The sequence below is a fragment of the Rhinichthys klamathensis genome, unplaced genomic scaffold, assembly GCF_029890125.1.
Source record: "Rhinichthys klamathensis goyatoka isolate OS25496 unplaced genomic scaffold, OSU_Roscu_1.1 h1tg000014l_1, whole genome shotgun sequence".
Taxonomy (NCBI): domain Eukaryota; kingdom Metazoa; phylum Chordata; class Actinopteri; order Cypriniformes; family Leuciscidae; genus Rhinichthys; species Rhinichthys klamathensis.
Window position 1 is genome coordinate 2,595,980 of NW_026606566.1, and position 20,145 is coordinate 2,616,124.

Genomic DNA, 20,145 nt, shown 5'->3' on the forward strand with positions numbered 1-20,145 from the left:
GCAAACCCCCGAAAACGCAGACGGCGCACATGCGCATCACGTCTTCAGTCCATAGGTATGCGCATTTGAATATATATGTGCGCAGACTTGCAGTTCTTCACAAATCAACCCTCAACAAACTACTTGTCTGGTCTTAAAAATGTATAATACAGAATTTTTTGTCGCGTCCACGTAGCCACGCGAACCGGAATTATCCCGACAACGTTTTATCTGTACAGAGGTAAAGGGAAGAAGGCTTTCACAGGGAGGGACTAGTGACACTTCAGGACTGCGTTGTCGTCGTGTCCAGGAGCTGGTCCTTCATCAGATCTGGATACGGCAGACTGCGGTAAACCTCGGGATAAACAGAGAGACTAAAATTAGCGTAGACGCCATCCTTCTTATGATGTAACAAGTACATCAGGATTTATGGAAAGTGTTCCCGGTTCCGGCTGATCTAAACTATGCAGCCTAACATTTCATGTGTTATGTGTATTCTAGGCCAAAGAGATGTTTTTTTTAAATCTAGATTTGAACTGACAGAGTGTGTCTGCTTCCCGGACAATGTTAGGAAGATTGTTCCAAAGTTTTGGTGCTAAATAGGAAAATGATCTACCGCCAGCACTCGATTTTGATATTCTAGGTATTATCAACTGGCCGGAATTTTGAGATCGCAATAGACGTGAAGGACTATAATGCGTAAGTAAGTTATCAGCAATATTAAAAAATGTATACGATGTTTAATAGGTAGCCAATGGTCATACTTCCTGGTTCTGGTAAGAACTCTAGCAGCTGCATTTTGGACCAGCTGTAGTTTGTTTATTAAGCGTGCAGGGAAACCACCCATAATAGCATTACAATAATCTAGCCTTGATGTCATGAACGCATGAACTAATTGTTCTGCATTATTAATTTTGCCATTAATTAAATGGCCATCAGTTTAAAATAACCATGGGAAGAAATAGTGTTGTCAAAGGTACCGACTTGGGTATGTGACGATACCAGCATTTCCCCCAAGCATTTTAAGTGCTGATGAGCGGATTCTTAAACGCCTGATTGGCCATTGTGTTCACACGCTCAACATAATGTCTGTGATTGGCTACAATGATCAACGCATTCAAATACATTTTATTTGTATAGTGGTTTTTTTTTTTTGTAAAAGCAGTTTTATAGAAATTCATAATGTTACTAATATTAGTACCTTATAGTTATTAGCCGGGGCTAGAAGCCGGGGCTAGAATAGTTTGCATTTGGCAACGATATAAAAAATCAACCAGTTGTGTAGCCATTGATTGGCATCACATCTCGATAATTGCTTGATCCTACAGAATTAGTCAATTACAGGCCGATCTCGAATCTACTTTTCCTGTCAAAGATACTAGAAAAAGCAGTATCTTCACAACTATGTTCCTTTTTAGAAAGTTTGTAGCAGTAAATGAAGAGATGTCATAAATAAAAAAGGGTAGATGCTACCCTTAGGAGATATCATTAGGAAGCATGGCATTAGTTTTCACTGTTATGCTGATGATACTCAGCTCTATATTTCTTCACGCCCTGACAAAACTTACCAAATCACAAAATTAACTGAATGCATAGCTGATATAAAGAACTGGATGACTAGTAATTTCCTAATACTTAATTCAGAAAAAACCCCCCAGAGATTCTAACTATTGGACAAAAAACTTCCTCACATAATAACCTAGAATACTGTCTAACACTTGATGGCTGCTCTGTCAAGTCTTCGTCGTCAGTTAGGAACCTGGGTGTGCTCTTTGATACCAACCTTTCATTTGAAAGTCACGTGTCTAGTATCTGTAAAACCGCATATTTTTATCTTAAAAATATATCTAAATTACGTCATATGCTCTCAATGACAAATGTGGAACAGTTAGTTCATGCGTTCATGACCTGAAGGCTAGATTATTGTAATGCTATTATATGGGTGGTTGCCGGAGAAGCAGACACACTCAGTCAGTTCAAATCTAGACTAAAAACACATCTCTTTGACCTAGCATACACATAACACATTATAGACTTCTATAATTCAATGTTAGGCTGCATAGTTTAGATCAGCCGGAACCAGGAACACTTTCCATAAATCCTGATGTACAGCATAAGAAGGATGGCGTCTACGCTAATATTAGTCTCTCTGTTTATCCCGAGGTTTACCGCAGTCCGCCGGATCCAGGCCGGATCCAGATCTGATGAAGGACCTGCTTCTGGACACGACGACAACGCAGTCCTGAAGTGTCAACTAGTCTCTCCCCTGTGAAGGCCTCCTTCCCTTTACCTCTGTACAGATAAAACATGGTCAGGATAATTCCGGTTCCGGTTCACTATGAACTATAAACTAATGCAAATGATTTGTAAGTACTTTATTACTGTATACTTATTATAAAGTGTTACCGATATGTGCGACTTGCCTTTAATGTTGTCTTTGGCCTCTCTGTGTCTGATGAAATGCAAGATGTCTTTGGGATTTGCCACTCGATCTACAAATTTCTGACTAAAGCGCATAGTGTTAAACACTTCAAAACCCCCACTGTAATCAACCTGGAGAGAAAGAGGCACATGAAAGAGAAAGATGCATTGTATTTCACCCAGTATTTTATGAACTGAGAAAATAACAAACAGTAAATCCAGACAACGAGAGGGTGTGTGACTGATACATACTCGTAGTCTGATGAGAGGTTTCTCAGGAGTAAGGGGATTTCCAAGTCTCTCTCGCTCTGCCTCTTCAAGCATCTCTTCAACCTAAAAGAACGAAAGGGTAAAAAAAAAAAAAAGCAATGTCCAGTTATTCCTGTGAACTTTTACACTCACTGTACCTCAATAGTGGAATAATCTTCAAATAGAGGGAAAACAGTAGTCTCTTGCTACACACCTCAGTGACTAACCAGCATCTTTGTACTAGCATGTACTTTTTATAACTAAAATCAGAAATGCTTTAAGTGTCTGTAAATAAAAATAAAAAATAATAATAAAAAAGGTAAAAGGTGTCTGCTAAATGAAAATGTCATGCTGCTAACCATTTAAAATTAACCTAAAAGCAAAATTCATAAGTAGACTTTGATGCAACCTTGGTAAAACAATATTTTTGCTGTTCAGTTCTGCATCATTGTCAATCACATTGAGAATGACAATCCCAATCAATTCCCGATGGACAAAATCAAGTCATTTCACTTAAATGTACTTAACATTTTTAGTTGCTTTGGATAATTGTGTCTGATAAATGTAAATTTTGACATAATCTCTCAGCATTGATACTAAAAAATATACCATTTTCTTTTTGTTTTACTACAAAGTACAGTTAACAACTATAGATTCTCATGAAGTTCCTGAATACCTCAGTTACCCCCGTGTGTGTCTGTGGGCATCTGTACCTTCTCCTGGCAGTAAGCCATGACTTTGAGCATGACGTTGGGTTGCTCTGGGCTGAAAAGGTCAGGGTGATCTGAGAGTGTTACATCCTGAATGAAGAACTGCCTGACGGTCTGTAAAGGAATTTTCTGAAGATTCATTTTTTTCCCTTTCACTCTCAACAACCCAATGTGCCTGTGGAAAACCCAGAGACAACAAAAAATATATCACGTATTCGAATATACTTAAACTTGAAATACACTGAAATAAACGGACACATTCAGGACCAATAAAACGGCATTAAAGTACCATATAAGCAGTGATGCCAGTAACGCGTTACTCTAATCTGAACACTTTTTTCAGTAACGAGTAATCTAACGCGTTACTATTTCCAAACCAGTAATCCGATTAAAGTTACTTATCCAAGTTACTGTGCGTTACTATTTTTGTCATTTTCTTTAGTAGAAATGATGGCAGATATGCGATATGAAACTGAAATGTGTGTGAGAAGGCAGAATCACGACACACCCCTTCCAACTCCCAGAGTTAGCTATCCGTCCCGTCCAGATCCAATGCTACCACATCTTTAAATTTCTATTCGTATTATTTTAAGTTAACATTATAAAATACGTAGACCTACACCACAAAACTAGTTGAGGATAAATTCTTTAAAATTGGGCAATTCCATCGTTATGGACGTGACATTTGAGATTAAAAACTTGAAATGTAAATTCTCAGAAAATGCATTTAATACTAATATATTGAAGCGTCTGTTTATCCATACTCCCTTAATAAAGGAGTCCAGACATTAGAAAAATATCAGTCTACACATGCGTTTTATATTTAATATGAGGGAAATACACATCTGTAACGGACGTGACACAAAAAACTTTAACTTTTAGTTGGCAAAAGTACAAAAAGTAATACTACCCACCGGATGAAGAAGGGCTGGCTCTACACAGAACATAAAATATTCATTTTGTCTTATTTTTCGTGTACGTATTTATGAGGGAAAAACAATGTTACATGACAGTTCCTGTTACGGACGTGACCGCTCTGAAAGCGGCACTAAAAGACTGCTTTAAAACTTTCACAGAGACATCAAACAGAAAGCACAAAGCCTTTCATTAAGGTGAATTTCGTTTTGTATAAATTGTATCTTAATTTTAATAAATGTTTCATCAACCAATTGCCTGGATTTAATAAATAAAAAGTAAATATAGCAGACAATAGATAATCACGACACGGAGGCGCCGGCGCGTGAACAACCGAAACACAGCGTATAAGGTAGGGCTGGGTATTGACACAAATTTCACAATTCGATTCGATTTCGATTCACAAGCTTGCAATTCGATTCGATTCCGATTCGATTCGATTCAATATTGATTATTTTGGATATCAGGTACAATACATGGCAAATTTTCTCAAGGAAAACAAATCTCTTAACTAATGCTGTAAATTATGGGAGTCAGTTGTAGCCTACTAGGCTTCATTAGCCTACTATAATATTGAAGGTAAAAATTAACTGATTTGTAGCTATACAAACACTTAAATTACACTTTTATTTATTTTTATAATAATAAAGTTATATGAAATATAAACATTTTAATGCTGGCTGTCATAAAAACTTGCCAGATTTATTCAAACATGCATTAAATATTGAAGAACATTAAAAATTATAATGAATATGTAATATGGTGTATATATTTAACAAAAGGCTCCTCTTTAGAGTTAATTTTTCTAGCTGACTAACGAGTTTATGGTCACATATGGTTTTTCTGAGGTAAATGTAACGTTACATGACATTGTTTACAAGTTGTTTTACTGACGTCTTTCCACGGTTGAAACACTGATTGAGCGATTCCATGTGACATGATATGGATTTCGATCTTTTAACACACTTTCAGACGTTCATTCATGTTTATTTCGTGCTGTAACTGGTATTATTAAGGCAGAAGAGGAGATCATGTGCGCTCCGCGCTGCTGCTTCTCTTGAGCGGAGCTGAGCCAGAGCGATCTCACGGCACAGGGCCAAAACGGTATTTATGTTTTTGAATTTCGTAAGAAAATGGACGTAATTTGAAATTTGAGACTTTATTTAGTATCAATAGTAACAAAGCACAAAGATTATTGCGATTTATTGGATGGGATGCGCGCTACAATGTTCCATTCATTCATCAAATGAAAACAGGATGACTAATCGATTCTTGAGATTTAAGAATCGATATCGGTTCGTAAAACTGAGAATCGATTAATATCGAGAAATCGATATTTTTTTCCCCAGCCCTAGTATAAGGTAGGCCTATATACTTGCCTCACACACCTGAGAAATATATCTATAGAAAGCTCGAAATGTGTACTTATAAACAGAACAATTCAAAAAGAAAGAAAACAGACTGTTCTCTGCTTATGTAATCCGTATGAAATGTGCATTTCTCTCTGGCGCGTTCACTAGTGATTGGGTGTCGGGTCAAGAAAGACTGTCTTTTGTTTTATGTTTTAGAAAAACAAATATTTATGTTAAGTGAAGTAAAGAAAGACTGTCTTTATTTAAATTTTTATTTTAAAAAACAAGTATTTATGTTAAGTGAAGTAAAGAAAGACTGTCTTTATTTAAATTTTTATTTTAAAAAACAAGTATTTATGTTAAGTTAATTCAAGAAAGACTGTCATTATTTTTATTTTTTTTAAAACATATGTTAAGTGAAGCCAAGAAAGACTGTCTTTATTTTATTTTTATAAAAACATGTATTTTTTCAGGAAATAGTTTTTAAGTTCAACTTAAAATGTCAGGAGATACATTGTTGACATTACTGTTAAAAAGGGATGTTTTCAGCAGTTGCTAAATGTAACTAATAAAGTAACTTGTAAAGTAACTAAGTTACTTTTAAAATCAAGTAATCTGTAAAGTAACTAAGTTACTTTTTCAAAGTAACTGTGGCAACACTGCATATAAGTACACTCCACTGCTGTTCTCAAATTTTGTTCTCCATTCAGCATTTTCAAACTGGAGCATGTGGCAAGTGAGAATTAATGCCACCAACGGAACTTATTAAATCTGAATGCGGACATGAATATGATTTCTGACATTGGTGAAAGGGAAGGTTATTTTTGATAACTAATAGAATTTAGGTCTGTTCCACTCCTGAAGTGTATTATGGTCTTTAAACTGTCATTATATGGAAAGCGTTGAGTGTAGATTCGTAAATCCTTTTGTGCTCTACAAAAAAGTAAGTTTTTTTTTTTTTTATAAAATAAATAACAGGTCAAAATTACATGTTCATAAATTGTAATCATGACATCATAAGGACATTTCTAAAGGAGGTTGGCATGCACAGTATTATTATGTGCTGTCGCCCCCACCAAAAATACTACATGAATTTCACTAAATGTTGCTTTGATGGCCGTTAATGCAGCGAATCCATGATAAATCTAAAGGCATCAAGTGGAGCTGTGCAGCGTGGAAACAAGTTGATTGTATTTGATAACAGAAAGGCACTGTCTGCCTCTAGGTGAAGTTTGCAATTAATTAAAATGATCAACATATCGTATGCAAACTTTGTCAGGTGAAACTGCATTTATGACTGCAGGTAGGCACAGATGTACCCCAGAGTGAGCAGAGAAGACCATCAGATGTAAACGATTACGCTGATTGCGTAAATTATTAGATATTAGTCACGCTGTTTATGTTCCCCAATGATGGCTCACGGGCATGCGTGATCAGTCAATTTTCAGTCAATTTTATCAGTCAATCAGTCAATTTTACAAAAATATCTGGCCCAATCTAAAGTGTGGGATTTTTTTAAACAGAGACCAAATAAAATGGTGTTCTGCACACTGTAAAACTGAAATGGCATAGCCCTACCACAGCAGCACAACTTCTATGCAAGAGCATCTGAAACTGACCAATGACCATTCAGAATCATTCAATAGCAGAAGAACTGTGTACTGTATGTGTATATGAGTGCAGGCACACAAACTTTTTAACCGCTTCTCCTGGTGACAGTGAGGTAATGACGGAGCTGCCAGGCTGTGTGACGTAGAAGAGCTGTTGTTCGTTACGGACTGGAGCAATTTTACACTCATGCTCATGACCCCACACCACCAAATCCAGGAAATCATCTAAAAACTGTTCCGGGATGTAGTTAGTCGCCCCATGCTTACTCCTGCAAAAATACACAATTAAATTTTTTTTATCATGGTAAGCAATCCTTGAAACATTACAACACAGCATGTCACAGGAAAAGTGTTCAAAAGCATTGCATTCACAGCAAATATTTATATTTATATTATAATATATTTAACTTATAACTTCTCAGTAATGATTTTATGTAATTTAAGTGCTTAACTCCATTAATGAGAATGGCATATTTAATCTAAATGTGTATATCAGATGTAAAACATAGTTTAAATCATTATTTTATTTATTTAAACTGTTATTGTGAACATGCACTGTATTTATGATTAGGACCCATAATGAAGATTTACGTTTTTCCTTCACTAAACGGCCCAACGCGCTCGCTAACACAGACATTTAAGAAGGGATGGATGTTTGCTTCAAGTGATGGGCTAGAGTGAAATTATATTTGTATTATTTTGCTGTATATGTGTAATTTTCTTTAAATTTTCTGTCTAAAAGTGACCAAAAAGCCGTTTAACTCCAGCTCACCATCGGTGTCGCCAAACTGCTTGGTCTCCAGAATGTTCGTACGCATGGATCAGAGTTTGCTTGTAAGTGCGCAAATTTTCCCGTCAAGTTTGTTCTTATAAATTACAACTCTTTCAGGGCCTGTTTTGTGCGTACACAACAGTTATAAATGACGCCCCAGCTGTGCACGATTGTGTGTGTGTGTGTGTGAGTGAGTGTGTGTGTAAGAGTAAGGACATTCTGTAAGCCCCAGAGTGCAAGGGAAAAGACTTATCAGTTAACTGTCTAAAACGACACTTCATCTGCTTAAGATAACCACTCTTAACCAAGTAATATTTATTGTTTTTAACATAATTATTGGGGTAAACAAAATGATACGACTGGTTCTTCAGTTAACCGCCTAGATCTCCAGCTGAAAATACACAGGTGGACCATGTAAATATATTGTAGATGCTCAGTGTGATAACCTCCTTCTAAATCACCTAACTATGTGACGTAATTTATGTTTGTGACGTAATTTACGTTAATGACACAATTTCACGTGCTTCAGTAATTTATTTGTGTTCAATTATTTTAACACGTTAAGGATTTTGAATTAATCACATGCGTTAACTCATTAACATTGACAGCCCTACTATACAAATAAAATCAACTTAAAATTGACTGGCATCTATGGACGGAGTTTGACGTTGTTTGCATTCTCAGAATGTCCTGTTGTCTTCATGTAACAAGTTTCACGGATTTTGTTTTTAGAAGATATAGATGAGCCCCCAGAAAATAATTGGCTTATTTCATTTTGTCAAGAGGATCTTTAGGTTTTACATTCCAAATTTTTTGCAAACATACAAAGATGGAATTAAACATGGCCAATGTTTCTTCAGACCTCAAGGAATCAGAAGGAAAAATACTTTAGCCAATACGATTCGAAAGTTATAAGGAAATATAAGGAAATAAGATGTAAATATGAATATTATAGCACCACCTATTCTCAGATAGAGATATGCATGTATGCTTGAGGAATGGGTAGGATATGGGACCATTCCACCACGTCTGCACTCGCTAAGATGTTCTGCTTTTATGCATTAAATAACTAATAATAATACTTAAAAAGAGAATGTAAAACACAAATGGGTTCCCAAACCTGTTTTGATGGATGACAAATAAATTGAACCAGGCATCTTCATCCTCTCGTGGCCGAAGCATTGTCACCTGGTTATTGACGAACATCCGGTAGAGTCTCTCATCTGGAATGGAACCTGAAAGTACAATACACTTTATTCTTCAAAATGTCCTGCAAAATTTGTATAACCCTTTTAATGTAACATCTAGGTGTAAATGATAAATCAAGTTTGAGATTTGTGCTGGCTACTGTATACAGGCCACCAGGGCACCATACAGACTTTATCAAAGAATTTGCTGACTTTCTATCAGAGTTAGTACTGGCTGCAGATGGTAAATGGACTGCATTTATATAGCGCTTTCACAGACATTTCTCAGCGCTTTTAAAGACATTCTTAACTCTATTGGAGTTAGACAACACGTGTCAGGACGAGGACATACTCATTGTCGTAATCATACTCTAGATCTAATATTATCACATGAAATCAATGTTGATGCCGTTGAAATTCTGCAGCAGAGCGATGACATCTCAGATCATTATCATTATCTATATGTCTTGTGTATACTTCATTTAGCCAAGGCTGCAAAGCCGACTCTGTCACAAATATGTTAGACCTATCACTTCTGCCACTAAAGATTGCTTTATTAATAATCTTCCTGATCAGTTTCATCACCTCAGCATCCCAGATAGCTTAGAAGAACTCGATATTGTGACAGAAACTTTTAACTCTCTTTTCCAGCACTTTAGACACAGTTGCTTCGTTGTGCTTAAACAAGATTAAAGAAAATAATCCAACACCGTGGTACAACGAGCACACTCATGCCCTTAAGAGAGCAGCCAGAAAAATGAAGCGCAACTGAAAAAAAAAAAAACTAGAGGTATTTCGGATTTCATGGAAGGAGAGCACGATTGCATACAGAGTAGGGGTGTAAATCGGACAGTTCATCACGATACGATACGATATCGATTCTCTCAGCCAGCGATACGATTATTGCCGATACCTCAAAAAATTCCGCGATACGATTACGATTCGATTCGATTCAGGGTTATCAATCGATTTATCGATATTTAGATATTATGTGCCAAGTTTACACAACCAGTTACGTTTATTAACTCACAAATGCATCTAAAAATATATGAAAGTTTAATTAAACTCTTTGAAAATTGCACACCCTCTCCCAATTGGGACATTTACAAGTTGTTTGTTACAAGTTACAAGTAAAAACAGAGTTATCTGTTTTTGCAAATGAACTAACAGAAGAGGTTGTTTTGATTAAGTAATAATAACAAAAAAAAAATACAGGTAAATTATTAAATTAAAGTGCATTGAAAGTATTTTTTTTTATATATAGGCTATAGCTATATATTTTTTGTGTGTGGCAAAAGCAGATAACTCCACATTTCATGTTTCAGAGTTAAACAAAGCCTAGTAATTGCTACGATACTTAATAAAACACTTAATCTTTGTAATGCTAATCTCCTCAGCTGACATCTAGACGCCTGTCAAACTTTGTTGTTGTGAATAACGTACACGCGATACAGAGAGCTTTTCCCTCACCACTAACCTGCTGTTTTAGCAAGATTCCGTGAAAAAGTTTCAGATCTTATATCCTTTTATGCCCCGAAGAAGATATCACAGGTTCATCAAGTTCGTTGAAATCCATCCTCGATCACTTTTAATCAGCTTTGACGAAACTCCTCTCAGCTAGCGCGTCTTTTCAAAGTGACTAGCAGGCTTGTCACCTGACCTGAATACTGCGCACTGTTTCACAAACAAGGGTGCTTGTCGTTTCTGCTGTAAAAGATGAACTCGCGATGCCTTGACAGTGGAAAATACCGGCTTTTGTGACAAAGGGTTCAGTCAATCTTGTCAGGCGTCTATTTCAGCTGAGAAAAATTACGTGAGGATGTGGAGAGTGTCAAAATAAAGGTACCGTATAATCGATATTTTATGTGTGGCATCGATGCATCGTATCGTTAGACTTTTGATCGATGTATCGATCCATATCGATGTATTGTTACACCCCTAATACAGAGAGGCCTTAAAACGGCTAGATCTGCTTATTTTTCAACCCTATTAGAAGAAAATAAACAAAACCCTAGGTATTTATTTGAAACAGTGGCTAAACTACAAAAAATAAAGCTTCAAGCCCAGTCGGTTGGGAACCTGGGTGTGCTCTTTGATACCAATCTTTCATTTGGAAGTCACGTGTGTAGTATCTATAAAACCGCATTTTTTCATCGTAAAAATATATCTAAATAACGTCATATGCTCTCAATTAAAAATGCAGAACAATTAGTTAATGCGTTCATGACATCAAGGTAGATTATTGTAATGCTATTATGGGTGGTTGCCCTGCACGCTTAATAAACAAACTCCAGCTGGTCCAAAACGCAGCAGCTTGAGTTCTTACCAGAACCGGGAAGTATGACAATATTAGCCCGGTTCTGTCAACACTGCATTGGCTCCCTATTAAACATCGTACAAATTTTTAAATATTGCTGACTACTTACAAAGCACTAAATGGTTTAGCTCCCCAGTACTTGAGCGAGCTCTCAACGCATTATAGTCCTTCATGTCTATTGCGGTCTCAAAATTCTGCCAGTTGATAATACCTAGAATATCAAAATCGACTGCTGGCGGAAGATCCTTTTCCTATTTAGCACCAAAACTTTGTAACAATCTTCCTAACATTGTCCGGGAAGCTGACACACTGTCAGTTCAAATCTCGACTAAAAACACATCTCTTTGACCTAGCATACACAACACATTATAGACTTCTATAATTCAATGTTAGGCTGCATAGTTTAGATCAGCCGGAACCGGGAACACTTTCCATAAATCCTGATGTACTTGTTACATCATAAGAAGGATGGCGTCTACGCTAATTTTAGTCTCTGTTTATCCCAAGGTTTACCGCAGTCTGCCAGATCCAGGCCGTATCCAGATCTGATGAAGGACCAGTCCTGAAGTGTCACTAGTCCCTCCCTGTGAAGGCCTCCTTCCCTTTACCTCTGTACAGTTAAAATGTTGTCGGGATAATTCCGGTTCGCGTGGCTACACAGACGCGACAAAAATTTCTTTACTATAAATTTTTTAAACCAGACAAGTAGTTTGTTGAGGGTTGATTTGTGAAGAACTACACGCCTGCGCACATATATATACAAACGTGCCTACCTATGGACTGAAGACGTGATGTGCATGTGCGCGCCGTCTGCGTTTTTGTGGTTTGCGCAGAGATAGCGGATAATCGTTTGCACCTTCGAACCCATTTCAGGGAGTGCGTTCTCGAGACACCAGGCACTGTTTTGTGCGGATGGGCGGCCGGAGCGTGTTAAGAGTTTTTCTGTTGATCTCCGCAACGGAAGTAAATCAATCAAAACTAACTTTAGCTGGACAATAACTTTATCCTAATGCTGTTGTAAAGCCTAAACAATCTGTTACGGTAATTTCTATTATAACTGTAAAGCTGCTTTGAAACAATCCATACTGTTAAAAGCGCTTTATAAATGAGGGTGACTTGACTTAAACTTGCACAACGTTCTTGAATGAATAATTTATTTTAGAGTATTATTCAGGTCAACAGGAGCTTAGAAGAAATGGACTGGCCATAAGAACATCGCCCGCGCAGTGGAGATATTCTTCCATCAATGACCCCATAATGGCAACTAGATCTCGACCAATGGATCGGCCGGACGATTAATCGGGCCGATTTTTGGCATTTTTTAATAGAGATGCTCCGATCAGCATTTTTGGGGCCGATCACCAAAATCATGATCTGCCGATTGCCGATCACAGAATGGCAGGGAAATGGGAATCTGTTATCTATTTGTGTCAGGTTACATAGTCTAAAAAAATTAAATACTCCCAGAGTATTTCCAACTATGACAAAAAATATAAAATATTTTAGATTACTATAAGCCGTCCTTCAAATAAAGCATAAGAAAAGCATAATGACCTATTTAAAACAAAGAGGTAGTTGGCCTAAGACTAAAAGACAAGGGAAGACTAATGATAAGTGATAGTATAGGCGTAATTTGCGGGTGGGACATGTCCCCACCACTTTTTGCTAAGGTTGATATTGTCCCCACCACTTTTGAAACATCTCACGGCACGAATGTACCAATACAAATAAATAAAACATCTCCAGTTAACTAGCAGAGCATTCATTTTGTTCATTTGTTAAATAAGAGGCGATCTAGCGCTGAAATGTTTTTATTTATTTTATTTTTTTATCAAGTGATCAAAGTGCTCGTTGCCGCTGTGATCAGTGGCGCGGATACTGTGTTCTCTTGTGGCTCACGCACAGTCTTCACTCGGATGCGCGCTTCAATCCGTTGTGGTGGAGACACTCTATTCCGGTGAAATTACAAAACAAAATATACACAAACGTGTCCCTGCCTGATATGCAACAACTGATAAACATAATCGGTTTTGATTAGAAGAAAAAACCCTATACGAGTGCGGATTAGAACCCAGGACCTCTGACACACTTGGCAAAAGTTGTGCAACTAGACCAATAGAATACTGGTCGGACACTTAGCGCACGGACTGGAAAGTACCCAAGTCTCTCAGTTTGGTACTTGTGTTTTGTGTGTGTAGCAACACACATCCAGATCGCTGCGTCTCACAGCGCATGTCACTCTTTCATGTCTTCCTAAGCATAAACGAACATATTCACACTAGGGCCATATCGAGTTTGTACGATATATCGATATGTTTTTAAAGCAGTGGTTGATTAGGATTTCACTTTTATAACTTTAGTTAGTGTGTAATGTTGCTGTTTGAGCATAAATAACACCTGCAAAGTTACAACGCTCAAAGTTCAAAGCAAAGGGAGATATTTTCTGTTAAAGAAATTGCTTTTTAAGGACTACAACAAACGGCTGGTAGGGACTACACAAGCTTCCTCCCGGGTTAGTGACATCACAAACACTAAAATGTAAAACCCGCCCCCGGGAACGTGATCTATAGACCAATTTCGAGCCGACGTCACAGTTACGTCGCGGCGCTAGCTGGAGGCAAAACAAAGGGAAAACTGGAGGCGGCCAATACAAACCAGCACAGATTCGGCTACATAAGGAGCTTAAATTATTATTATTATTATTAAATGTCATCTTGTTGTGTTGTTGGGTGCCAGAATCGATGAAAAATGAATATGCTGTATCTGGAATTTTTATTTCTAGAAAATATAAAATGAAAATTCTGTCATCATTTACTCACCCTCAAGTTGTTGCAAACCTGTATGAGTTATTTTGAAGAACGATTGGAACCAAACAGTTGTGGGGCACCATAGTATTTTTTTTTCTACTATGGAAGTCAATGGTGCCAAACAACTCTTTGGTTCCAATCGTTCTTCAAAATATCTTCCTTTGTGTTCAGCAGAAGACAGAAACTCATACAGTTTTGCAACAACTTGAGGGTGAGTAAATGACAGAATTTTCATTTTTGTGTGGAGTATCCCTTTAAATTTTTTTTTTAAATCTAAAAGTTTATTTGACAGTCTAGATTTTTGATAACCTATCAGTGTTGTGCAAGTTACTTTCAAACTGTAATACATTATACATTACTTGTTACTGTAATTTAAAAGTAATTCATTACCTTACAATATTACTGTCTAAGAATTGTAATGCGTTACATTACTCCTGTATTACTTTTGAGTTACTTTCACTAAAATAGCTATACAGTAGTAGAACTTAACATTCTAAGGCTGTAACGATATGCTATATGAAACCGAAATCGCGACACTCAGATCCACGAACCTGCAGAATCGCGACACACCCCTTCCAACTCCCAGAGTTATCCTTCCCGTCCAGATCCAATGCTACCACATCTTTAAATTACTATTAGTATTATTTGAATTTTGAAGTTAACATTATAAAATACGTAGACCTACACCACAAAACTAGTTGAGGATAAATTATTTAAAATTGGGGAATTGCAGCGTTTTGGACGTGACATTTGCAGTCAAAACTTGAAATATAAATTCTCAGAAAATGCATTTAATACCATATTGAAACGTCTGTTTATCCATAGGATACCCCCTTAAAAGAGTCCAGACATTAGAAAAATATCAGTCTACACATGCGTTTTATATTTAATATGAGGGAAATACACGCATTCATGCGTGACAATTTTTCTTTTTAACTTTTAGGAGGCAAAGTAATACTACCCACCGGATGAAGAAGGGTTGGCTCTCCACAGAACATAAAATATTAATTTTATTTTATTTTTCGTGTTCGCATTTATGAGGAAAAAACAATGTAGGCCTACGTGACAGTTCTCCGTTAGGGGCGCGACCGCTCTGAAGCGGCACTAAAAGACTATTTTAAAACTTTCACAGAGACCTCAAAAAGAAGACCTCAAAAATTTCTTTAAAGTGAATTTCGATTTGTACTAATTGTATCTTAATTTTATTCAATGTTTCATCAACCAATTGCCTGGATTTAATAAATAAGAAGTAAATATAGCAGACAATAGATAATCACGACATGGAGGCGCCTGCGCGTGAACTGGAGCGTGTCTCATAAATTAACCGAAACTCAGCGTAGGCTATAAGGTAGCCTACTTCACAGACCTGAAAAATATATATATATTGAAATGTCTACTTGTAAACAGAACGATTCAAAACGAAAGAAAACGGACTGCTCCCTGCTCATCAGTATGAAATGTGCATTTCTCTCTGGCGCATTCACTACTGCGAAGATCGCGAGTCAGCAACTTCAACTTCATCTTTATTAATAAACAATTAAAATGTCTCCTTGCTATATTTGACATATTCATAATCATTGCTTTTGCCGGCTCTTTGTGACAGCTTTTAGTTGCTTTCCTTACATCATGTTACGTGAACGCGTCACCACCGCATCAAAAATGATTGCGTGATGAAAACAAGAAAAACACCACCTAAACATAGCCTAACTGTTTAGAAAGAAAACACAGAACAAATGGAGTAGCCTAATGCGCATACGTCCATCTCGCGAATGTACAGTCTTCTTTTTCACCCATTAGCCGCTTTTCGAAATCATGCCTCACGGCACTCCTGTTAAAAATAAATCGCTATAAAAAATATATCAGACGCTGCCATTTAGTCTTTATTTACAAACTTGGACACCACACCACACTATTATTGACTGACCACGAACAGGTAACTTAGCCTACTTGCATTTTTCATTCGTTAATGTCTCGCGGTCTTGGTGTTTTTTTGTTGTTGTTTTTTTTACAATTAAAACTAAAAGTGTGTTGTAACGCAAGCATAACTGAACATGTAATATAGTAAGATATTACTGAAAATTGATTTGTAATGCCTTACACTACTGCGTTACAGCAAAAAGTAATATGTTACTGTAATGCATTACTTTTGTAACGCGTTACTCCCAACACTGCCTATTTTGTGTATTTAATATTTAACGTATACATCACTTTAAAATTTATTTTATACAAGTGCACTGATTGGAGTTGTTCAATAAATGTTTAATTTAAGCAATTTTCTGTATCACTTCAACTTCAACTTTTATTTATTTATATAGCACATTTAATAGCAACGTTGTTGCCCAAAGTGCTTCACAGTTAACTAAAAACAGTAAGACATTCATGTATAAAGACATATGAAGGTAAGACCACACACTCTTAGACATACCCCCTCACATAACAGTATAGTTAGGTCAGTATAGAAAGAATTAAAATAGTGAAAACTAAAATAGAGTAAATTCTATCTACAATGTACAATGCACTTAACTAAAAGCTAGGTTAAAAAGATACGTTTTTCAGGGATGCAAATACATGTATGGTCAAAAAAGAGAGAGGTAATCAAACCCCTTGCCCCGCGGCAAATACTCAGATACCGGTAAGTTACTTGCATTGCCACCAACCCCTGCCATCCCGGCCCACCCCTATTGGCACATAGTCAAATTAAATTCAAATAAAGTTGACAAAAAAGGTTTTATAAAAAGATAAACCTCACATATTTCAGCCTTTACAGTTTTTTTTCGATTGCTAACCGTACATGTGCAAAACTCTAACTACAGTCTGCACTACCAACAGTCACCTGAGCTAAACAGTTCACATCACCTGCAAAACCCATTCCAAGCAACACAACTCTTAACACATGGCTCAAAACAGGCTCAGTGCAGCCAAACACTGCACAACCCTCACTGAGATAACACACACTGTCACTCAGAACACACTGAGAGTAAAAACACAAGCATCAAACACCAATACAGAAAATACTAACTTTTCATCTTTACAGTTAGGGTTAGGGTTAGGGTGGGTTAGGGTTAGTCAATTTCAGTGACTTCAAACAAAGTAATATTTTCTTCAAAGAAAAGAGTGACATTCTTTCACATGATTAATTTATAGAACATAACAATTCTTTAAGGTAAATGAAAATTGGCAGTTTGCTTCAATAGTCTGTAGTAATTTACGGAATTACAGTAATAAGAAAAAAAAAGGTAAAAACTAAAAGTATATACTGTAATTCGAACAAATAATTGAGGGGTTAATCCCGCCTCTCTCTAGCATCAGGCCACAGGTTTTCAGCCTTTCAGCTGAAATTGCAATCAGCAGTGCCAGTTTGTGAAAGGCACAAGGCTGAAATCTATTCCGTTTTGAATGTGTGGTTCACAGTTTTGACAGCAGTGTGTTAGCATTTGAACAAAGTGCTGTAAATCCACAGTGTTGTGCAGGTTGTGGTTAAAGTCATGGGATAAGTGTGTAGAGTTTTGAAAACTGTGTTCAAGCAATGAAAAACGCACTATATAGTAGTAGTAGTAAAATTCGGTCCGATTTTCCCGTGGCGTCTTTCGTTGCTATGCAACCGTGCACTGCGCTCTCCACAACGACAAATAAGTTATATAGTAGCTAACAGTTAATGGATTTCCACCACTGAAAAACGCTTGCTGTAGCTCTGCTACAAGATTTATTTACGGAGAAGAGAAAAACACCCGGGTGTTTGGGTTGCATACCCATCCTTCACGTTGACTGAGCTTTCAATGTTGTTACGAAAAGGTGAAGCTGATTGGTTGGTTCTTGTCACATGACCTGCGGTGCGCTTGCGGCATTCTGAAAAGTTGAGGTGTTTTCATCTCGCTCCGCCTGGAAAAAATGAGCGCGTCGCTTCAATGATGAGCCCGCTTGCCGCGTGCCTACATTTGAAATAACGAACTTGAACGCGCAAAAGACACAATATGTGAACGGCCCCTTGACGAGCTACCTCCAATCAGGCCACGAGCTACTGGTAGCTCGCAAGCGACGCGTTGGAGTAAAAGATACGCAGCAAGAAGAAACACTAGTGGTTCACGATTGCGCACATACTGCTGTTTTGGCGCGCAGTGTTCTGATTTCCTATTTCCTTGTTTGGTGGAGGCAATCCAGAATTACTGTTGGTGAAATTATAATCAGACCACCCTCCCCCCTCCCCCCCTAAAAAACCCTCTTCGGATATGCACGATTCACATAAGTCACCCAAACTGGTGTGAAAAAAGCGGGAGGCGCCGAAAAGCGCGCTGTTTGCATCCCTGGTTTTTAATTGAGACTTCAACATTTCTATGGTCTGAGCTAGCCGGATATGAGAGGGAAGACTGTTTCACAGCTTGGGAGCCACAACTGAGAAAGCTCGGTCACCCTTTGACTTCTTTTTGGAATAAGGGACTGTCAGCAGAAGTTGGTTCGTTGATCTTAATGTCCTGCCTGATTTGTACGATCCTAAAAGGTCAGCAATGTATTTTGGGGACATGTTATGCATCGCTTTAAAAACCATTAATAAAATCTTATACTCAATCCTGTAATGAACCGGTAGCCAATGAAGACAGCGTAGTACTGGAGTAATGTGGTCCCTTTTTTTAGTGCCAGTTAGAAGCCTGGCTGCGGCATTCTGCACCAGCTGTAGACGACGCAGTTGACGTTGGCAGATCCCTGCATAAAGAGAGTTCCAGTAGTCTAGTCTTGATGTAATAAATGTGTGGACAACGACCTCTAGATCTTTAAAAGTGAGAAGGGGTTTTATCTTAGAGATCACTCTAAGGTGATAAAAGCTATTCTTTACAACAGAATTGTTCTCTTTCATCATCTCGTTTCGAGATCCACCTATGGGAAGGGCATCCGTACCTGACCTCTGCAGAAGCATCCAATTGCACCAAGTCTGGCTAACAGACAGAAGCGCGCAGCCAATGCCAGGTGAGGCCACACCCCCTTACCTACGGGCATATCACAGCTGGGCGCACTGCTATTCCTCAGTTGACATTCGCTTCTCGCGATCTCTGCATTGACACAGTTCGGTTGGATTAACGTTACGCTGCTCACTTTCGAGTCTTCAGGAGGACATATCGCCAGATCAGCCTCCGCCAGACGTGAGTGACAGTCGTTTCTTCAGCCTATCCGCTGTGTTTTTTGCATCCGGAGCGGCCCGAGCTCTCGCTGTCCTTCACCTGCTCCTCCTTACATGGCTGCCCGCCACGGATTTTTCCGAGTTCTTCACCGCTGGCCCACCCATGGCTATGTGACCGTCTAAACAGCCGCTTCCCCCGGGGAACAGCCTATCACGACGAGCCTGCCTGGCCGCGTGTGGTGCTCTCATCGCCGCTAAGGACCCTCTCGTTCTGCGCGGTCTGCTTGGGCTTAACACGCTCAAGAAGCTTTGGAGAACCCGGAGAATTGCGGTCATTGTAATTGCTGCCCATGTAGCTTTTACTAAGCCGGCTTTTAGTTGCACGACCCAGCGCGCCGTGCTCGGCCTTTCTGACTCGGAGGGGAGACACGGTGATGATGACGCGCTACCGGGGGACTCCCGGAGCGCCACCTCTATAAAATATTTGAGCTGACATCAGCCCAATCCGCATTCCCTGAAGAGGACATCTTCGCGGGAAAACCTCACTCTCGTTGACGAACCGGTCGGTTCCGGCGATGAGGATGACGCGGTCCTTTTAGCGTTCCCTAGGCTAGCGCTCACGCGGCTTTGCCTCAGTCCATCCTCCTGGAAGTTTGTGAGCGAGCGGCCGTTCGTCTCAACATTGTGTGGCCAGCTCCACAGAGCGCCACCGACCA

The 20,145-nt window shown here is 38.3% G+C and overlaps 1 protein-coding gene across 1 annotated transcript in view; it reads right to left on the reverse strand.

Annotated features, from left to right (window-relative positions):
- Positions 1-20,145, reverse strand: part of mre11a (MRE11 homolog A, double strand break repair nuclease) — an 86,185-nt gene that overhangs the window by 16,380 nt on the left and 49,660 nt on the right. The window contains exons 6-10 of the mRNA XM_056271074.1: positions 9,129-9,243; positions 7,320-7,505; positions 3,363-3,534; positions 2,653-2,733; positions 2,403-2,532 (exon numbers count right to left, since the gene is read on the reverse strand). Of these exons, the coding sequence (XP_056127049.1) occupies positions 2,403-2,532; positions 2,653-2,733; positions 3,363-3,534; positions 7,320-7,505; positions 9,129-9,243 (684 nt within the window). The remainder of the gene's footprint in view (positions 1-2,402; positions 2,533-2,652; positions 2,734-3,362; positions 3,535-7,319; positions 7,506-9,128; positions 9,244-20,145) is intronic.